At 36.0% G+C, this 23,289-nt stretch overlaps 1 protein-coding gene across 2 annotated transcripts in view; it reads right to left on the bottom strand.

The window, feature by feature from the left end:
* UXS1 (UDP-glucuronate decarboxylase 1) overlaps positions 1–23,289 on the bottom strand; it is a 153,366-nt gene that overhangs the window by 33,002 nt on the left and 97,075 nt on the right. For both annotated transcript variants that reach the window (XM_074192173.1, XM_074192174.1), the window contains exons 7-10: positions 23,108–23,212; positions 20,748–20,807; positions 15,796–15,917; positions 6,423–6,542 (exon numbers count right to left, since the gene is read on the bottom strand). In XM_074192173.1, the coding sequence (XP_074048274.1) occupies positions 6,423–6,542; positions 15,796–15,917; positions 20,748–20,807; positions 23,108–23,212 (407 nt within the window). The remainder of the gene's footprint in view (positions 1–6,422; positions 6,543–15,795; positions 15,918–20,747; positions 20,808–23,107; positions 23,213–23,289) is intronic.

Below are 23,289 nucleotides of genomic sequence, written 5' to 3'. Positions count from 1 at the left end.
TCAATTCCTTGCATACTGGCTCTCAAACTTAACACTTGATGGAAACTACTCTCTCCAAATTTCCAAACTTTCCAAGGGTCTCTTCTCTCAATTTTCAGGATTTATGGGTTATTTTTTTTGGGGGGTGTAATTTTTTATTTATTTTAAATTTAAATACAAATGACAAAAGAAAAAACCCTGACAAATATACATACAGCAGAAGACAAGAGAAGTTTCAATATAAAATAATAGTCTTTAATAAATATTCATGCTGCTCTAAAAATTGCCCAGTTTTTTGTTGTTTCCCTGTATGTTTTCTAAATTCTCTGTTGTGGACTTTCAGCTTTTTTCCCTTCCCTCTCCCTACCCTCCTCGAAAGAGATCAACAATTAATTATGGATAATAATCATAAAAATAGTTATCTATAATCATAAACATATATGCTCATACACAAATATGTATGACTACACTTATTTCTACTTGCCATCTATTTTTCTGAAGATGAATAGCATCTTCCTTCATAAGTCCAAGTCTTTTCATGATCTAAATCAACCAGTTCATCATTTCCTACACCACAGCAATATTCCAACTGAATCACATCCTACCTGAGATCGTCAATGACAGTTTTCCATCAATTTTCTGCATTCCTTCTATTCTTAGCTACATAGGTTTTATTTACACAAGAAACTTTAATCATAATTATACATTTTACACTTCAGTAATGCTCTCAACTTAAACAGTTTACGGTCTAACTATTATTGAATCTGCTTCATTTCCTTAAAATCTGCCTGATTTTCTTAAAATTTCTGATCTTGTTCTTCCAAATGAACATTGCTATTATTTTTTCTTATCCAGTAAGATAATTTTTATTTAGTAATTTAATTGGGATAACACTAAATGCATAGATTAGTCAGGGCTTTTATTTATCATATTGGAATTACCTATCTGTGAACAGTAATTACTCCAATTGATTAATTCTGGCTTTATTTATATAAAGTGTTTTATGTTTGTGTTCAAATAGAACCAGTGTCTCTTTCAGCAGGACTACCCTCAGATATTTTATACTTCTAGACCAGTTATTTAAGTGGTCTAAAACAATACTGAATAATATTGTTGACACCTAGTATAGTTTCCCTATTTTTCTCTTTTAATTAAATCTATTTTAGCTTTAACATGATCTGGAATCATGATTACTAACCCTTCTAGAAAATAATAAATTCTACTCCAAACCTTTTATTTTATCTTTGTGTGTATCTCTCATTTTAATAGCATTTCCTGAAAGCAACATATTGTTGAATTCAAATTTTTAATCTATCAGTTTCCATTTTAATGGATAAATTAATCCTATTCACATTCTAACTATAATTACTTTTTGTATATTTTCTTCTTTCCTATTTGTCCTCACTTATCTCACCCTATCCCTACTTCTACCCTCCTATTCCTCCCAAGAGTTCCTCCTTTTTCCCTTATTGCCCTCATTTCTTTCTGAATCTGACAGACTTTTATACACTTGTAGATATATACATTATTCTCTATAACCAATTCCTAATTAGAGAAAGATTCTAGCTCTATATGTCCTTCCCCTATTAGTTTCCCCTGAATCAATTTTTCCTTTTATGCCTTGGGATTTTTTTATGAGATAATTATATCCATTTAATCTCTCCCTATACTTTTATTTTTTTAGAATCTCTTCATCATAATCAACTCAGTCCTTCTTTCAAACTACCCAAACAATGATGGGAGTCATAAAAAGTACTGATAAAATTTTCACATGTAAGAAGTAACCAATTTGACCATATTGATTCCCTTAATTGGTCTTTAATGTTAACTTACATTTCTCCTGGCTATTGTATGTAAATTTGTTCTTATGTTCTACTGTTTTTGGTCACAAATAGCTGAAAGTCTTTCAATCTGTTAAATATCTTCTTTTCAGGAGCTTACTGAAGAGTAAGTTCCCCTCGATTGAAACCTCAGTCCTTTAGCTCCATGAAATATAGTATTCTAAGACAATTGATCCTTCAATGTAGTAGCTGCAAAGTCTTGTGCAATCTTTATTGTAGCTCCATGATATTTAAACTTGTTCTTTCCAATATTTCCTCCTCAACCTTTGAACTTTGAAACTTGGCTATGGTATTCCTGTAAGTTTTCCTTCTGGGATCTCTTTCAAGTGATGATAGATAGACTTTTTTTTCCCCCCTATTTCTGCTTTGCCTTCTTGCTTTAGTACTTCAGGGCAATTTTCCTTGATAATTTCCTTGTAATACTGAATCAAGATCCTTTTTTTAATCACAATTTTCAGGTAGTCTATTTTTATATTATTTTTCCTTGATCTGTTTTCTAGATCAGTCATTTTTCTGATGAGATATTTCACATTTTCTTCTTTTTTTCATTCTTTTGATTTTATTTTATTATTTCTTAGTAGTTTAAATCATTAGCTTCCCTTTGACCAATTCTAGATTTCGAAGAATTATTTTTTCTTAAGTTTTTCATTCTCTATTTCAAGTTGGTTGACTTTCTTTTCATATGTTTCTTGAATTGCTTTTTTCCTCTAATTTTTCCTCAAGGTCTCTTATTTGATTTTTAAATTCTTCCATGAACTTTTTTTTGTGATTGGATTTGACATTTCCTCAGTGAAAAAAGAGCAGCTTTTTTTTAAAGTTTCATTATCATTCTCTAAATATGAACCCATATCTTCTCTATGCCCATGACAGCTACCTGTGATTGGTTTCTTCTCCTTTGCTTCACTCATTCATTTCATTCATTCATTCATTCATTCATTCATTCATTCATTCATTCATCTATTAGTGCAATCAAGTTCTGGTCCTGAGGAATGATGTCCCAAGCCCAAGGTCCTTCTTACTTTTATTTTCTGAGGTCTTTACTGGGACTCAACCTTCATTTCTCCTCTATACTCCTATGCCACAGCTAGGGCCCCCAATCATGCTGGACTGCAAACAGCACCCTGTGTTCCCCCCAGTGGCTGTAAACTACAGCTTTCCTTTCTATCCTGGAACTAAAACCAGGGACTCTGCCCCTTTGCTAGAGCACTCACATCTCCTTCTCTCCTGCATTAGCAACCCAGCCCAGGGCTGGTCTGATCAGCCTACCTATGCTTGGCATCCCTTAACAGTGGAAGGTCTTAATCTCTTCCTTCCCAGTGGTCAGTCTCTAACATTGTTCATGAGATAGGCTGAGGTTGCCTCCCAACCACAGCTGCTGCCCAAGGGTTGTTGATTCTGCAAGAGTTGGTCTGAAAATATTTGTAGTTCTTCAGGTGAAACCTCCACTCTTGGGGTTGAATCTTTCCTGGGGATCACTGCTTTACCCTGACTTTTGTTTATTTCTATTGTTCTACTTTCTTTCTGAGGTAGAGGAAATCTGGAGAGCCAAAAGTTTTCTGACCTACTCTGCTCTCTTTCCAGAATCCTCTCCTTCCTCTGTTTTGAGGCTGCTGACTAATCAGTCCTGGATACTCATTCTTCTTTTGACTTTTATAATATGATTCTGTTTCCTTCTCAGCCTTCTCTGTTAGATTATTATCCATCTACCACTGTTTAAATTCCTCTCTTTTCCCATTCCTCTTTCTGCCCTAGGACATGCTCTTTTTCTCTCTCTCACTATAATGTCATTAGCTCCCAAGAAATAATTACCATTTCTAAGCAGATAATTCCCAAATCTATATTATATATGTGTATATATATTCTATATATAATATCTACATATTTCCCAAATCTTTATCTAATCTCTGTCCTGAACTCCAATCTCTGTACAATATTTGCAATTACCTGTTGACATCTCTACCCCAATATCAAACCAGAAACTCAATCTCAACATTTTGAAAATGGAACTTCTCTCCTTCCCCTAAATACATTCCTTGTTTAAATTTCTTTTATTTATGTTGAGGATACCATAATCCTTCTAGCACTCTAGATTAATAACTTTAGTTATTTTTGATTCTTTCCTCATCCTACATTCCATGTTTAATCACTTGGCCAGTCTTGATTCTACTTCCACAACCTCATTTTTCTATTCTCTTCATTTACATGGTCCTTCAAGACTTCTTGAAATAGGTAGACTAGATGGCATTTTTTGGAATCAAGTCAGTTCTATTTCCAAATAGGAGGCTAATGGGCTCTCATGTGAACAGCACTGTAGAAGGAATTTTCAAGGGAGTAAAAGCTGCATAACTGCAGCTATCATCTTAGCATGTATAAAAAAGGAAGAAAGAGATTAATAGGGGCAAAGAGCTGTGATGAAGAGGTGAATTAAAGTTTCTCAAGTCCCTTCTTTAGGGAGGTGAGAACCTCTCTGGCAGGCACCTCAAGACTACTATAATAGTTTCCTAAGTGACCATTCCAGCTTCCAATATCTCTCCTCTCCAATCCATCCTCTACTCAGTTACCAAATATTTGCAAGGATCTGATAATACTATCTCCCTACTCAAAAATCTCCAGTGCCCCTTTACTGTCTCAGCAATAAAGACCAAACTCTTCATTTTTTTTCATGGATCTTCTTTAAACCCATACCCACTATTCTAGAAAAACTGCCATCTAGTCTATTATGATAATCCCTAAACTCTACATGTTATCTCCCATGTTTGTACTTTTGTATCAACTATCTCCCAGCCTTAGAATATGTTTATTCCTGATATCTACCTTTTAGAATCCTTGCTTTGATTCATCTCAAGTGCCACTTTTTCACCTTTTCTGAACACTATCCCACAACAGAATAAATCTCAGTGTTCTTTCCCTTCTAAAATTATAACCTACTTACTTTTCTATGGATATGCTGTTTCTTTTCAGCAGAATATAAGCTCCTTGAAGGCAGTTTTTAATCTTTATATTGATAACTCCCAGCATGAATGTCCTAACATATGTACTGAATAAGAAATTGTAGAATCAAAATTTGAACTCATCCTCTGCTCTTTTCTATGTTATTTGTATTTATAACATCCTTCTAATAGACTACAAGGTTCATCAAGGCAGGAAATATAACTTTTAAAATTCTGTATCTTTTCTAGCATGTGGCATAGTACTTTGCTCACAATAAGTACCTAACCAATGTTGACTGAATGAATAAATCTTCATGATGACCTAAACTATCCACACTTTTAGGCACATAAGGATGATGACTGGCTTAGTCTTTCTACATCTTTACACTTTCTGAAAAGGCAGACTAATTTTAAATTTATCTAGGCAAGATCCAATTAGGAACTTAATTTTACTGCAAACATATTAATGAGCTATATTTATTCACAAATGTGAATACTAGTGCTAACTCTTATTGATATGGATAATTAGTATTTGAGAGTGTGTGTGTATATATATATCTATATATCTACATATATATCTATATATATCTATATATCTATATCTATATCTATCTATATATCTATATCTATATCTATCTATATATCTATCTATCTATATGTCTATATGTCTATATGTCTATATGTATCTATCTATATCTATCTATATCTATATCTATGTATCTATCTATATACATATGTATATCTATATCTATATCTATGTATATATATATATATATATATATATATATATATGTAGCCCCTCTTGCTCCCCGCCCCCCCCAGTCTTTATGGTTGAAAAATTCCAGCAACGATGCTGGACACCACAACTCCACATTACTCTATTACCTCATCGTCTCTTCCATTCTCCCCAACAATAGGTGGTGTGTGAAACTTCACCCTCCCTATAAAACACCTAAGGTTCTTCCATATTGTGCTTGTCTTGGGTGGGACCACACAGTAACAGTCTTGTACCAAAGAACTAGAGGACTGTGGCAGAGCTTTTTTGGACCTTGGCACCAGGACAGAAAGATAACTGAATCTCTCTTCTCCTGCCAAACTTAATGATCCCTAACTCAAGGAGGAGAGCTTTTATATTCCAACTCCACTAATACCTTTCCCTCTAATGTTACTTTCTATGTATTCTGCATTTATATTATAGATACCCATTGTGTATATGTTGTCCTGGCATTCTATTCCCCTTCCCCCACATACATTAGAATGTAAACTCCCTGAGAAAAGAAAAGACTTTGGCTTTTTCTTTCTACCCCAGAGCTATGATAAATATTAATAAGTGCTTATCTAAAATCTCTTAGATAAAAGATATTCCAGTGTATCCTTGTCCCATTCTCTCTGTCAAACTATCTAAATATTAATCTTATATGTCCATAAGTTTTAGTATTATTAGTTGATTTGCTTCTGTGGAAAACACTAAATTCTCTCAAATCAACAGCAATGGATGAGAATTTGCTTAATTATGCATCAAGGTATACATTTTTTTGAGAGATATCTATCTTTCATTTAAAATTTCCTTTCCATTCTCCAGTGTAGCTTAAATTCCAAATAGGGCTCATGGTAATTTAAAAATTTTAGCTTACAAAAGTACAAAGTTAAGAAAAATATTGCAGATACTTACTGTGAGAGGCTCCCCTTGGAGAGCTTGCAAAATGAAGTTACTGACAACTCGCCCATCATTCATATGCATCCGTGGCCCAAAAGTATTGAATATTCTAGCAACTCGAACTTCAACCCCTTCCTACAATGAAGAAGGGGAGAAAAAGCAATATGATGTTTACCTTTCTCATCTGTATTCTGTAAGGGCAAAACAAAATGGGGGTGGGAAGAAGCATAATCTCTTTCTAGCAACTACAAAATTTATTTTAAATTTTATTATAGTATAAAAGCTAACACATTACCTTCTTCTCTTCACATATATCCTTTGACATTGTCAGGGATATTAAGTGTGGATATAATCAAATCTGACAGCTTTCTTACTCTTTTAAACTTTTCTATTGTTTTAGATACCGAGAACTGGTCTATCTCTTTAATGATGTTTAACCATGCTCCTTTACAGGTCCATCAGCTCCCCTACTCACCCACACCTTAACTGTGGTTTGCCCTGAGGCTGCCCTGGATTCTCTGTTCATTTTTTTCTACTCCTACTGCAAGGAATTCAACTCACATGGCTTAAATGATAACCTGGACAGCTTTCAGATCTATATCTCTAGTCCTAAACTTTTCATGCTTTTTCTCTAGTTATCTATTTCTAGCCATCAACAGGGTAGTTTCTCTTAGGGCCATTATCTAAAATAGAACACATGAATAATACTAACAATCCCTATTCACATTTACGTAATACTTTATGGCCTACAAAATGCTGTCTCCAGAGATATAAGCTCTACTGTTTGGCATTTATGGTTTTCCCCTTTCTATCCTTCCAGTTTTCTTACACATTACTCCTATTCATGAACTCTATGATCTAGCCACACTGGCCTACTTATAGTTCACCCAACACAATAATCTATGTCCCAGATCTGTAACTCCAGAAAATGGAATGCTCTGCCTTCCCATTTCATCTCACTTGTTTTCCAGGTTTCCATTTAGCTCATTGTACCTTCTCTTTTCCCTCCAGCTACTGCTACCCACTCTAGGTTTCTTTGCTTTCCTTCAATATTCAGTTCAAGGGTCGCCTTGTACATAAATTCAGGGAAGGTCTGGGTTCAAATCCAACCTGCAACACATGTTCACTGAGTGATCCTTGGAAAGTAATTTACCTTCAGTGCCCCAGGCAATTCTCTAAGTTTATAATACATGCATTGATCTATAAAAGTAAAGGGTACTTACTCATTGTAATTCCCTATACCAATGAAAACACAGGTCTTATTCTACGACACATTTATATATGTTTATATATGAATACATGCATGAATGTTTAGTAAACCATTTAAGTATCTTTTTTTTAGGATTTTTTTTTTTGTTTTTGTTTTTTGCAAGGCAATGGGGTTAAGTGGCTTACCCAAGGCCACACAGCTAGGTAATTATTAAGTGTCTGAGGCAGGATCTGAACTAAGGTACTCCTGACTCCAGGGCCTGTGCTCTATCTATCCACTGCACCACCTAGCCACCCCTTGAGTATCTTTTGTCAAGAAAACCCCAAATGGTGTCACAAAGTTGGACATGGTTAAAAAAACAAAAACCCAACTGAACAGACACATATGCATATGTATAAATATAAATATATATATGTATGTATATATAAAAATATCTCACCATTTTTCAGAAGTTACAAAAGATTAAGTGATTTGCACAAAGTTGCATGAATACACACACACACACACACACACACACACACATATATGAATTCAACACATGAAACTAGATCTTTGAGCTTTCACGTCAATGATAGTTCTACTTCCTCCAACTCAACAGCTTCTCTAAATATAGTGGCTTTCCCAGATCCTGAAGATCACAAAAGCACTAGAGTCCTCTTGGACAATGCTTACCTATTACTCTTGGGGGTCATCTGCAACTTATTTCTATTTAATAACATCATTTAAAAAAATGTTATAAGGCAATGGGGTTAAGTGACTTGCCCAAGATCACAAAGCTGGGTAATTATTATGTATCTGAGACAATTTTTAACTCAGGTACTCCTGACTTCAGGGGTGGTGATCTATCCTCTGTGCCCTTAGCTGCCCCTAATAGAACCAATTTCATATTAATAATACCATTTTATATTTGTCCAGTATTTTACAGTGCCCTCAAATAAATCATTTTACAGTTCTCACTGCAAGGCAGGTACAATTATCATGTTATAGATGAGTTAGATAAAGCCGAAGAATTAAGTGATATTCCCCAGGGACACATCTTTACAAAGTAGGAGCTGGGTCCAATAAACCTGGTTCAGTATTCTTTGCTGTCTTCCACTACCCTAGCAAATATTCAGATCCACATCTTTTTCTTAATTCCAGCCCAAGCCCTAATCACCTCATGCATAGCTTCTTTTCCTGAGTTTTTGCTGATTTAAAGCTCCCCAGTACTACCTGGTTTAGAAGAGTACTGGGACCCACGAACAAAGTGCCTAGCACGGTCTCTGCTAGCTTTTCCTAATATAGCTATTGCTTGCTCCAAGGTATGGGAGGTAATACACTTGCAAATTTTAAGGTACAGTCTGAATTCCCACCCCAAGCCCCCCAGAAAGAAAAGGAATTTGGCTGTACAATTCATTTAGGCTATCTCTCTCCCCTGGCATGCCTAGGATAATTGGTACACTTAATAAATGCTTGAATGACTTTTAGTAGAATTTTCTTGACTGAAGAGAAAGCTGTTGATCTGCATTGGGCTTTCTTTTTTGTCTTCTTCAGTCCTTTTTAGGACTTCTAGATTAGCTCCTCACATAGATACAAAGCTAAGAAATTTTGATCTCCAGGAGCTACATCCTCCTTTGTCTTTTTCCCCCTCACCTCTTTTTCTGTTCTGACATAGTTTCAGAAAGTTTCCTCTGGTAATCTGGAGTACCAGTCCTAAGTATCCAAGAGTATCCTAGAACCAAAAAAATAATTGCAAACAATTTGGGAAGGGGGTGGACATTTTCTGGGGATCTCTTCCCATCACTCAGCTCAGGGATGTAGGATTTGATAATCAAAATTTCTCCAAGAGACCATAAGGAGGCAGGCAGTTCCTTGAAGCAACTGGGAAGGTTCTGTTTTCTTTACCTTGTCTAGTTCCAGTTGCTGCTGCAGGAGCAGCAGCAGCAGCAGCAGCAGCAGCAGCAGCAAGGGAACCCAACACAGCCAGTTAGATGTGTGTGGGATGGAGAAAAAGCTGCTGATACTATTTCTGCTGTTTCTGGAGAGCCCAATATGGAGCTAAGAATGTGATCGTTTGCAGCACTCAATTTTTATGCAATTGGGGAAATAGTCTAACCTACATATAGATGAGAGATAGTACCTGCACTTAAGTTTCATCACACCCTGCTGTCTAAGGTGTCTAATCTTGGGCAAGTCACTTCTTCTTGGTCTTGGCTTACTCATCTAGAAAAATGGCTGAGTGGAGGAGAAAAGGAGAAACAGTGATGAAAGTAGACTTACAACACTTGTCTAAATCTAATCCAAAATTCTGTCTTCACTATGTGAATGATATGATCTTGGGCAAGTGACTTAAGCTCTATGGGCCTCAGTTTCCTTACATGTAAAATTAAAGATTAGACTAAATGATCTCCAAGAATCCTCCAAGTTTATATATATATATATATATATATATATATATACATATATATATATATATATATATATATATGTAATATATATATATACTTGGCTGTAAGAGCTGCTTCTATTTCCTTTTTTCTAGTAAGAAAAAAATGGAGACACCATGAAGTTAAATGACCTGGCTAATGTGGGTGGTACAGGTACTGAGGCAGGATTCAAATTCAGGTCTTTCTGATTCTAAGTTTAGCACTTTATTCACTATAATATACAGCTTCCCTATTTAATCAAGGTAAAACAAAAATCCACACTCTTTTTTTTCAGAGATTGTGTTAAGTCTAAAGTTCAGGTAGTATCACAGAGTTTTAGTTTATTAAGTTTTAAAGTCCTTGTATTTATTGTGTTTCTTCCATCAGATTATAAACTCCTTGAAGGTCAGAACCTTAAAGCTACTTTAAAAATATATACATAAAACTTTCCACAGCACAGAATATATTATTGTCTTGCTGGGTACTCAAATGTTGATGACTAAGGCTTGTGGTTTTATTTGTAGCCTAGAAACAAATAAACTCTTTCCCTACTAAACAAGTCAGAGAACATAGAAAATAGGGGCTAGAGATGGTGATCTCAATAGAAAATAACTCAAAAGTCACCAAATTCAGTTTTATTAATAGAATGGGGGAAGGATATACAGAAACAGGCAGTGAATGCAGTTTTATTCTAGGAATAGAATACAAAATCTCAGCAAGTTTACACAAATCAAATCAGTGTGCATGACAGGATAAAAGTCATACCAAACTCCCATGGAGTCTGCAACAAATCAAGTTTAGCAGTCTTACAGGCTCCTAGATCTACAGCTGGAAAGGACTTCAGGTCACATGAACTAATATCTTCAATTTTTTGTAACAGATGAAGAAACTGAGACTCAAGATTGCACAAATATTCCCCTCCATCACAAAGCAGGGAAATAGGGAAAGAAGAGACGGGTTTTAACAGCCAGATTCCTCTTTCCAGGAGATTGGAATAGGGAGGCAGGCAGTCCCTTAAGCAACTGAGATTTGAAAAAAGGTCCTGCCCCCAGAATTAGTGCTGTTTTTGCTCACTAGTACATTTTACCTGATCTGAAAAATTCATCGCTGTGGAGCCAACCTGGTGGAATAGGATGAATTAAGTCAGGTTGGTACTTCATATAGGCATGTTCAATATTCTAAGTCTTTTCAGACTGAAAGACCCTGTCAGGATTTACAACCCACTTTACAACCCAGCTTTCTAAAGCTGAAAGTCTTTTCAACTGGAAAGGCCCTGCCAGAGTTTACATTTGAATGCCATAGTCCAGGATCATCTCCACATCAATACAAGACTTGAGAGGTGGAAGGATATCAGTGCACAGCCTTAAATTTATGTTACCATTTCTTAGAACTCCTTGTATTAATTTTGTAATACTGAGCTGAAAACTCTATTCAATTCTTTTCTTGTTCTTTTTCCAATTCTAAACCTTCTGTTAGAAATAAATGAAAAAAATTCAAAACCTAACTATCCCAGAATCATACCTCAAACCTTTTATTTTACAGAGACAGATCCTCTATTGAATATAATTCTGACTACAACCAATTCTTAGTCTTCAAGTCAGTAATTCAGGAGGCTCATGGCTGAATTATGTTACTAATGGCTAGTTTTCACTTTTGGGTTCTGTGGCTAGGTACCATTGTGGAGAATAAGATGAATCACTGGCATCTCACTCTAGACATCACAATTTTTTATCGAGGGAAGAATAAATAAATACTGAATGTCTGCAAGTACAGTATGCAATTGTCAGGTCATTCAGAAAAACAACAGTTTCAAAATAAGATGGACAATTTGTCTTCCTCATAGGGCTGATACAGAAGCTTATTTGGATCAAATGAAGTTTCTAAGTCTGTTGTCTTCCCTTCAGAATGTCACTTATTGGTTGTTTCCTGTAATGCATGTCACCCTTACAAAAAGTTAAGGGGAAACAAAAAGTCAATTATCTACAAAGGATATAATTTTGGCTTCTGAAGGAGGTTGAAAAATTAGATCTTTCAGAACAGAAAATACACTTTGATGATATTTAGCCAAGACAGTGAGGGAGATTTCAGTATCTTCCTTCTCATATCTGTCTCCCCCAATTAAATACAGGCACATGCAATAGACCCAGGTGGTTTGAGATAAGCCATTAATAACTTGCAATATAGCCTAAGCCCATTCTTTCTTGAATTCACTAATTTAACATTTCTAAGTTTTTACTATATGCCAGGCACTAGGTATTGGGATTATAAAGGCAAAGAAATGAAAATATTTTTGCCCCACTTTAAGCATAACAGGGTTTTTTGTTTGTTTGTTTGTTTGACTGTCTTGGTGGTGGCGGTGGTGGTGAGAAAGCAGAAAAAAAATATCAAAGCATAACATTCATTTCTAAATTATCAACTGGGTGAAAGGAGGGGATCGGGAAAGGTCTTGTTCAGAAGAAATTCCAAATGATAACATCGCAGTCTTTATGGCAGAAAGAACTGCAAATTGTCTCATCTTGGTGTGTTTAAAGTAAGAAAGCCCTGTACATCATTTAGACAGTCCTACAATTAAATAAAGGCTTGCATTCTAGAAGAGATATCAACCAAAGAGGGTCTCCATTTATAAATAATATGATTATGCTTCAGAATAATCTAAAGATGAGAGGATTTTTGACATTTAAAACAAAAAAGTCCCACTGGTAATTGGTTTCCTATTAAACTTATACTTTATTCTTTAAACTGGAGTCATCACAACTTACTAATGCTTTCACTTTTCACCTATCATTTGATGCACTTTTTGTGTTCCAAGAACAAGGGCCAAAAATATCCCTGTAGAGGAGCCAGTTACAGCCTTGCCGATTAAAACTTCAGTGCTTAAGAGTAGCAGATGGTATTTCTAGGGCAACTTTGTTATGGATCTTCAGAATAAGAAGTGGTAACAAATGTTATGTAAATGCAGGCTATGGGCCAGTTTCTCTGGGGATAGTCAAACTGTTGTGGCTGCCACATATAAATGATTCTGATTTCTTTAGATGTTAGGTACATTCTAAATCTCTACCCTACCCCCTTCACTCCCCACACTCAGTACATGCTTCATTACCCTGAAGTGACCTAGTTCAGATGTTCTAATCTAGGCAAATGTGTAGGGGGGAAAAGTAGGCAAGAGACTAGTATTGGCTCTAGCCGAAACTACAGTAGCCATATGGTTATGATAGATACTACATGATTCATTACCATGGACACTACACCAACCAGAAGACTTTGGGGAAATTATTTTTTTTTCATTAAGCCTGTTTCTTAATCTATCCACACCTAAACTAGCCATGAAACCTTGGAAAAGACTGTTTCTTCATTTATACAACTGGGTGGAGGGAAAGTCGGCCTAGTTAGCCAATCCAATTCAATAAGCATGTAATAAGAGTCTAATATGTCTAAGGTGATGCAGTGCAGAGAATGCCAGGCCTGGAGTATGTAAGATTTATCTTCATGAGTTCAAATCCAGCCTCAGGCACTTACTAGCTATATGACCCTGGGCAAGTCATTTAACCTTATTTGCCCCAATATCCTCATCTGTAAAATGAGCTGGAGAAGGAAATGGCAAACTACTTCTATATCTCTGCCAAAAATAATCTAAACGTGATCAAAGAGTAGGACAAGACTGAAAAATGACTCAACAACATGTTTAAGGCACTGAAGATATGAAGACAAAAATGAAATAACTCTTGCACTCGAGGACCTATCATTCTATTGTGGGGAAATACAAAATGTACACAGATGAGTAAAAAAAAAAAATCTGCAAAGTAATTTTTATGGAGTGGAGTGTATAGCAGAAAAGAAATCTCTACAATCCCTCCCAGCCTTAATATTCTGGACTACTGAGATAAGATACTTTGAATCTGAAGAATTCCTGGGCAAAGTAACAATATAATAAAAAAATGATACTAAATAAAAATTACAGGGATTGGGGCTAGACCTATGGGTTTTTTTTAAAAATTTGTTTAGCGGGGAGGCTAGGTGGCACAGTGGATAGAGCACTGGCCCTGGAGTCAGGAGAAGTCCAGCCTCAGACACTTAATAATTACTAGCTGTGTGGCCTTGGGCAAGCCACTTAACCCCAATGCCTTGCAAAAACCTAAAATAAAAATTAAAAAAAAAACATTTTGGGGTGGCTAGGTGGCGTAGTGGATAGAGCACTGGCCCTGGAGTCAGGCGTACCTGGGTCCAAATCCAGTCTCAGACACTTAATAATTACCAAGCTGTGTGGCCTTGGGCAAGCCACTAACAAGCCACTTAACCCCGTTTGCCTTGCAAAAACCTAAAAAAAAAATTGTTTAGATCCTCCCCACCCCCACTACTATACCCTAAAAGCAGCAAACTTTTAATTTTTTGTATTTGTACTGAGCACAGTGCCCAGTATATGGCAAGTGCTAAATAACTAGCCATTGTAATTGAACTGGCAAAAAAATCAACAAGCATTTATTAAGTGCTTAATATGTATTAGGAAATGTGCCAGGCATACCAATATCAGGTAAGTTCTTAAAGTCTCTTTCAACTTTGAATCTATGCCTTTATGAATAATTAATCATTCTGGCCCCAAAATTTAGCACAATTCTAAAGATCAGTCTCCAAGAAGCATAAACAATCACAATGTTTCATCTATCTTTAATTTATATGGGTCTGGGAGTACCCTTTAAGCAGGATTTACTCACTGTAAAGAGGTTTCTGTGATGAAAAAAAAATGCTTGTAAAAAAGGAAAGAAAACTATATAATTTGGATTTGAGATTCCTCTGCATACATCCACTTGGCATTACCTGCCAGGCTGTATGGCATCACTGCTGAAATGTGCAAGCATGCCAGTGCGTTCTGGTCCTAAGTAACAACATCAAGGTAAGACACGTCAGTCCCAAGGCTATAAACAACTATTCAAAGCTCTGAAACTTGAGTAAGGCTGTTGGAATCAGAGCAGGTTTTAAAGACACAGGGGAAGCTGAGTAAAGGCAGAAGGCTTAAGAAGATAGGAAGCCAGAACATCCCATTCACAAAAGCCCAGTTTGCTGCTGGGAATCTCATGCACTTTGTAACACCTGGTTGGACTCAGTTGATTGTGAAGGGGCAAGTGAATAGAAAAAAATTATCAAGTTCTTTTGACATACTTTCCAAGTTCTCACATTAAAATATAGGTTTGTTAAAAAAAAAGTCTGTGTTTCCTTTTGATAACATTCAAAAGGATAAAGGAATAGTTCATTTCTCCCGAAGTCTGGGAAAGTCTTGCAGGCATAAAAAAAAAAAAAAAAAAAAAAAAAGAAAAGAAAAAAAAAGAAAAAAGACACCAGCACCTTTCCACTTCTAGTCTATTAAATATGATGAACACAAGTTACAGGGGGGAAAAACAATGCATCAAAACTGACCAGAAGGGATGGCTAGGTGGCACAGTGGATAGAGCACCGGCCCTGGAGTCAGAAGTACCCGAGTTCAAATCTGGCCTCAGACACTTAATAATTACCTAGCTGTGTGGCCTTGGGCAAGCCACTTAAACCCAGTGCCTTGCAAAAAAAAAAAAAAAAACCCAAACCTGACCAGAAGAACCTATAGTATCCAGATATCAACATGAAATAAGCACCTTTTCTCCCACAGACTAAATTCACGTCACATACCATCCTCAGAGAATCAGTTCCCTAAACTAAACATGGTCTGACTGAAACATGCTTACCAAATAAAATAAGTATCATATAAATAAAGCAAGTACTAAAAAAAGTACTGGACAAGGCATACCTGCTTCATGTAAGCATAACACATGGTCTCTGCCACACGCTTTCCTTCATCATAACAGGCTCTAGGTCCTATTGGATTCACATGACCCCAGTAATCTTCACTCTGGGGGTGGACTTCTGGATCTATTGGAGAGAAATATAGGACTGGTTTTTCTTGTTCCTCATTTCAAGCTTACAAACAAGGCAAATTCACACTGAAAAAAGGGAGAGTGTGGAAGATAATCAAGGTATTATATTTTTACATTCAGATTAATCTGAAGTATAAGGAATATGTAAGCAGGGTAGAATATTGGGGGAATAGAATAGTACCATCAAGTTTGGGGTGATCTAATAAGAACTCCTTCCCCTTAGATATTCCTGAATCAGGGTAAATGGGTGAAATAGTTTAAAGGGCACCTGAAATAAATTATTTCATAAAAGGTTTTTTTGCTCTATTTTGTTTTTGCTAACAGATATAATTGTGCCCTAATTTATTTGACTTGAAAACTTGGCTTTATATACGCCTGTTTCTTAAAGATCTGCCAAGAAAGTTAAACTTCTATATGAAAAATCTATCGTCACAAATGTTATGTTTTCCAAAATGATCACATAAAAAAATATGTTTTTTATTTTCAGGATCTATCCAAAGGCAGTTCTCTACAAGGACAATGCAAAGAGTGCTGGACTTGAACCGGAAAACCTGAGTTCAAGTACCAATCCCCAACTTGTTAGTTGTATGCCCTTAGCCAACCAGTTTGAGTCAGTTTCTTATCTGATAAATGTGAATAAAAGAAAATAAAAATGAAAATTTCCTGTAAGGGCATCATGAGGTTCAAATGAAAATGAATGTAAAATTGTTCAGATACATACCAGAAGGAAACCAAAAACCAGCCCTCAGTAACAACTGATGCTTGAATAATAATTTATGTACTACGTAACAAATATTTTTTTTTGCAAGGCAATGGAGTTAAGTGGCATGCCCAAGGCCACACAGCTAGGTAATTATTAAGTGTCTGAGGCTGGATTTGAACTCAGGTACTCCTGAGAGTCCAGAGCCAGTGCTCTATCCACCGTACCACCTAGCAGCCCCTTACATAACAAATATTAAGAGAGACTATATGATTACTTATAAATGGACAAAGAAATGGACAAGAAAGCATAAAAGAAACTTATTGAGAGCATATCACTGGAACATAAAAGATCACTTAGGGACAAGCCTTTTATTGCACAATTAAAAACCAAATATAATCTGTGAATACTTAGAAAGGACATGATGTCCTTAAGAACATAACATCATAACACTAAGGTATGAATTAGATCTTACTTTACAAAATAAGTTTTCATAGAGAGAAGGAAATAGTCATAAAAAGGAAGAACTCCATATCAAGGAAATAAAATATGAACAAAACTATTTGGTTTCTCAGAATGATAAAAAAAAACCACACATGCGCAATTTTGCCTAGGGTCTGGATTACTTCTACAGAATAGCCCTTATGTGTTTCATGCAGTAGGAGCCAATTCTGTCATTAGTATCAATGCCAGAAAAGTTCCTGGTGATAGATATCTATGCATCCCAGAATAACCAAGTAGTAAAAGATCATGTTACAAAGAATAATCCCAAATAACAGAAGAATATTTCCTTGTGTACTCAAGATTTCTCTATACAAGATAAATGTTGCCAAAATGAAAGATTCATTTATGAGATAGTTTTCCGCGTAATTTATGGTCCAAATAAAGGTTTACAAGCAAAGGAGCACATGCCCACATAAAGATCTCAGTATAACAGCCTTATCTAGTTTTTTTTGAGATACTACATACAAAAGATACACTATAAATAATATTTATGAAAGCTTTTTTTTTTTAGAATTAAGTATGGGGGTGGCTAGGTGGCACAGTGGATAGAGCACCGGCCCTGGAGTCAGGAGTACCTGGATTCAAATCCAGCCTCAGACACTTAATAATTACCTAGCTGTTTGGCCTTGGGCAAGCTACTTAACCCCATTTGCCTTGCAAAAACCTAAAAAAAAAAAAAAAGAATTAAGTATGAAATGGAAGAGCTGGTAAATTTCAGAAAATGTATTGCTTTCATAGTCTCATGGAAAACAAACTCCCATCAAAAATACTATTTAAGGGGCAGCTAGGTGGCACAAGTGGATAGAGCAACCGGCCCTGGAGTCAGGAGCACCTGAGTTCAAATCCAACCTCAGATACTTAATAAGTACTTAGCTGTGTGGCCTTAAGCAAATCACTTAACCCCACTGCCTTGCAAAACAACAACAACAACAACAACAACAAACAAAACCTAAAAAAGTACTATTTAAATAGAAAAGGAAAGTGGGGTATATGGACTTTGTAAACATGCTTCATGTATAGGACAAGAAAGGTTCCTTCATATTTTAATCTTTTAAGACAGTGCTCAGTCCATGGAACATACTAGCTTGGAATGAAGAGCACTGTCCTTGGAAAATGTTTTAAGATATATTGTTACCTTTTAGGTTGAGGAAGAGAACACAACAATTTAAAGGGCGAGTGGGACATTTTTTCCAATCAAGACAGAGGTTGTTTCATTGTTTCATCAGAAATAGGGGAGGAGAGGAGAAAAGATAAAGTAAGGAGAAGGGAAGGAAAAATATGTGAGTGAAGGTAGAACATTTCAATGTTTCATCAGTATCATATATTCACAAAAAACAAATAAAGAAAGAATAGGAATATAGTTTCCTTAAGCTTCTGAACAAAAGCTGATAACATTTTGCCCCCTGGGTTGAAAAACAATAAAAATATACATGTTCTTGATTTTCAGGTGGGATGGGGTGGTTGAAGTATTGTTGAGGAGGCAAAGGCCTAACACTTTCCAGATTTCATTCCAGATGTGCCCCATGTTTCACTTTTCTTCCCCCATGTGGCAACTACAGAATTTCCCAATACTTCATTCAGAGTGGCCCCCATGACATATATAGACATATCACAAAGACTTTCAATTTCATACTACACCTAAACTGGATTGCGTCTGATATTCAATACCTTGCATTCATGCTGTTTAATTTGAATATTTTGCAATGCCATGGTTTCAACGGTGGGGGATCTTTCAACCATTAATATTGTATTTCTCTGTGCTCCAGTAAATATCCTCTTTGTGAGCTGTTATGGCCAAAATAATTCATTACTTTTGAAATCAACCTGGTGATGAGCTGTTCCAAATAGCTAGTCTGCTCCTCAGTTGACAGATATAGTCTTGTTGCCAGGTTTATACTTGAAACCCTTCCAGCTTAGGAGAAATCAGCTAACTACTTTCCTCTGGTGTAGCCTGTGGGATCCAGGGTCACCTCCACAGACATAATGAGGAAACATGAGTGTATGACCAAACGGAGAATAATTTCAACTCTCTCTGATGATCTTTCTATTACATACATCACCATTGTGACAATGGTAGGCCTGGGGAAAAATGCTGATGAAAATATTGTTAGGAGGTAAAACATTTTTATGAGATAGATTTTTGAATGTGCAATCTACAAAAAGGCATCTTAGAGCACATACGGGTAGCTAAGTGGCACAGTGGATAAAGTATTGGGCCTGAAGTCAGGAAGAGATAGTGCTAGGGGCAGCTAAGAGGTGTAGTGGATAAAGCACCGGCCCTGGAGTCAGGAGTACCTGGGTTCAAATCCGGTCTCAGACACTTAATAATTACCTAGCTGTGTGGCCTTGGGCAAGCCGCTTAACCCCGTTTGTCTTGCCAAAAAAAAAAAAAAAAAGACCTAAGAGATAGTCCTGAGTTCAAATCTGGTCTAGACTAGCTATGTAATCCTGGACAAGTCATTTAACTGTTTGCCTCAGTTTCCTTATTTGTCATATGAGTTGGAGAAGAAAATGGCAAACCATGGTAGTATCTTTGTCAAGAAAATCCCAAATGAGGTCATGAAGAAATACACAACAGAAATGAATGAACAGGAAAAACATTTTTTTTAAAAGCAGTCAATGTATTTCTCATTATAACTGAGCCGTTATCCTTCTGCACCAAAACAAACAAACAAAAAAACCAAACAAATACATCATTTATTTACAGAAAAAGAACTTTTAGGGAAAAATGCTGAGAAAGAGGTGTACTGGACCCAAAAGAAGGGACAGGGATATGGTAGGTGCCAGTGAAGTCTAAAGTAATGGGAGAAAGGAATATCAGTATAAGGCAGGAGAATGGAAGGATAATGTCACTATTAAGGCTGGGAAAATGAAAAGTATTAGGTTTCTGGATAAAATAGTCTAGTCTACGCCAATGCCTTGTAGTCGAAAGGCTACTGAGAGAGAAAAAGTGGAGCCAAATTCATTGTTATTGCAAAGCATCTAGATTCTCCCAACCCACTCATGAAAGTGATTTTTAAGGGCTAATCCACACTACTATTAGGTATTCACTCAGCAAGTAGACATACAACCTGAACATACTGGTTTTCTTAGGGTTTCCTCTTTTCTCCTCATTGCTGAAATCAGTTAATGAAGTAGTGAAAGGGAACAAGCAGGGAAGTTAGGGGAGAAGTATAACCAGAAAAGTGTGCAGTAAGAGGATAGAAACTTAGAGATAAAGGATTCTTGAGAAGCTGTGGGCATTAACATTCTCCTTCTGCTTTCCATCCCATTGTACCTGCTTGCTCACTGAGACCCTTCTACTCTAGGCTTAGGGATGATGAAATCTACAGTGAGGATACTTCAGCAGACACATTTTTGAATCAGGCCCCTTCTAGTCACAAGACTATATTCTGTAATGACTGTCAAACCTTTAAAGCTTCTCATCTGTTTACCAAATAAACGCTTACTTAACTGTGACCAAAAATAGCAGTAATTAAACAGTGTAGAAAATGAAAGGTTCCAGTATTCTGAGATGGAAAATCAAATTCCACGATGATTCCAGATGGTAGAAGAATTTTGAAGTTCTGATGGGGGGAATGGCTCCCACTAATCCCAAGGAACAAGTTACTGCTGTCTTACCTCCATATACTTCAGAGGTGGAGGCCAGAAGAAGACGTGCTCCAACACGTTTTGCCAACCCTAGAAATGTGAATATATAAAAGGATCACTGTGAATAATGATATTATAGGGTAGGAAATTGACTCTAGAAATATTAAGATAAGCATTTTTTAAATATTGAAATCAAGGAAATGCTGTTCTTATAAAAAAATGAATATATTTCAATGTCAGGCTGTGAAGAGATCATATAGTTAAATCACAGAGGCTCCATCTGAACAAGGGCAGTCCTAATTAACAAGCCTTGCCTCAGATGCAAAAATTCTTGTTTATATATTATTACATTCATCCAGGACTCAATGGCCCATTCTTGAAAATAACATGTAGGGACAGCTAGGTGGTACAGTGGATTGAACACTGGCCTTGGAGTCAGGGGTACCTGAGTTCAAATGTAGCCTCATGCACTTAATGATTACCTAGCTGTGTGGCCTTGGGCAAGCCACTTAACCACATTGCCTTGCAAAAATCAAAAAACAAAACCAAAAAAAAAAAACATGTAACCCAATATCAGTCTTAGTATATTAAGGTCCATATTCTTGATGAAGAGCTCCTAATTCAGAGCTAAGGTGCATGCTAGGCTCAGGGTGATAAGGCACAGAAGAGTATGGGGAAGTTCTACCATTCCACTAATGGGCAGATAAAGGAGTAGACAGAGGAAAGCATGTCATGTTCTCTGATCTACCTGGCTCCTGTGGAAGGACTGATAACTCCTGCTCACATTTCTTTTTTTCAAATAAAATGATGAAGTTAAAAAACAAAACAAAACAAAAATCTCTTTTCCTTTTCCTGGGGAAAAAAAATGGTGAACTCCATTTCTTCAGATAATCAATTAATTTAAAAGGAAAAGTTAGGCTTTTTAAAAAATTGGCAAGATTCTAATTTTTTAATGGCTACATAGGAAATCACCTGAAACTCACAGCATATTAAAATTTAATATAAAAATATTTAATTTTTTATCTAGAGAAATCAAGTTCATTTTTTCCTGACAGCTTTTAGCATCCTCCCCCAACCATTTTTTTTAAATCAAATCTCAGTATCATAGCATAATGAAAAAATTGTTAGTTCTTGAAGTAGAGGGTGGCACCACCATTTTCACTCTCTTTTATAACATCAAAAGCATCTCAGAACTCTTTCACAAACTCTCCCATCTATTCCTCGTCTCTCCCCCATACCCTACTACCAGCATTTGCTACCAATGTGACCTTGAATAAGTCACTTGGCCACATTTGGATTACAGGACCATATGTGTGTATGTGTGTGTGTGTGTGTGTGTGTGTGTGTGTGTGTGTGTATCTCCGTCAATACTTTCATAGCTTTTAACTTACTTCCCCCCCACTTTAATAAAAAAAATCATAATTAAGGAATTTTGTTTTGCAGAAACTTAGTAAGCTCTAGTTTTTGAAATCTTTATGTTTTATGTTTTAAAAAGCTGCAGCAATAATCCTCTCGTAACTTAAATAATATTCATCAATACAGTAATCATATAACCAGGCACTTAGAAATATACGTAACCTTATAAAAATGCTAACTTCATTTTTCTCCCAAAACATACATCAACACCACCATTAAGGATATTTTTACTTGTCATATAAATCAGGTAATACAGATCAGTTTCAACCTACCTGTTCTAACAATCAGACAGTTTCTCCTCCCCCGCTTTAAATAATCCCCATTTAACACCCACACCTATGGCACTGAGTCAATCTAGATCTGAAGCTCAAAGTCATGAGTACTTCTTTGTAAATTTGTAAGATGGAAGTCATGGGATTCATTTCTGGCACTGGATAATTCCTTTAATGACCTATGAAATTGTAGGAGGCAAAGTGATGGTCGATAGTAGAGAAAACTTGCAGAGCTCCCAGGTATAGATACCTGTTTTTATATTGCTGACCAACTGTTCCATCATAAAAATGTTTTTTTTTAAATCTTTAAGATTTTAATTTTATAATGGCTACATAGGAAATCACCTGAAAGTCACAGCACAATAAAAATTAATATAAAAATATTTAATTTTTTATCTAGAGAAATCAAGTCCACTTTTTCCTGACAGCTTTTAGCATCCTCCCCCAACCATTTTTATGATGGAACAACTGGTCAGCAATATTAAGGCTCCTAGGACCTGCACTAGAACTAAAGAAGTCCTAGCCAACAGTAAAGATTGCTAAAAACTATCAATGCATTAGGATGATTCCATCATAAGCTACAATATGGGAAGTCATTCCAAGTCTAAGATAAATGTACAGTTCAAGAGCATATGATCTTCATTTATATATTGCTAAATAAATATCTCTGAAAAAAGAAACAAGGAACTAATTTCAACTTACCCAACATATTTAGTGTTCCAATTGTGTTGGTCTTTAATGTCTTGATAGGATTGTACATGTAGTTTGGAGGAGAAGCAGGAGATGCTAGATGATAAATCTGGTCCACTATGAGAGATAGAATGATGAAAACATGATTTCCAGAGACCTATAAAAAGCTCGAGATTTTACAACAAAAGTATCAT

The sequence above is a fragment of the Macrotis lagotis genome, chromosome 6 (assembly GCF_037893015.1).
Source record: "Macrotis lagotis isolate mMagLag1 chromosome 6, bilby.v1.9.chrom.fasta, whole genome shotgun sequence".
NCBI classification, from domain to species: Eukaryota; Metazoa; Chordata; class Mammalia; order Peramelemorphia; family Peramelidae; genus Macrotis; species Macrotis lagotis.
This window is presented reverse-complemented; position numbering and strand designations above follow the sequence as displayed.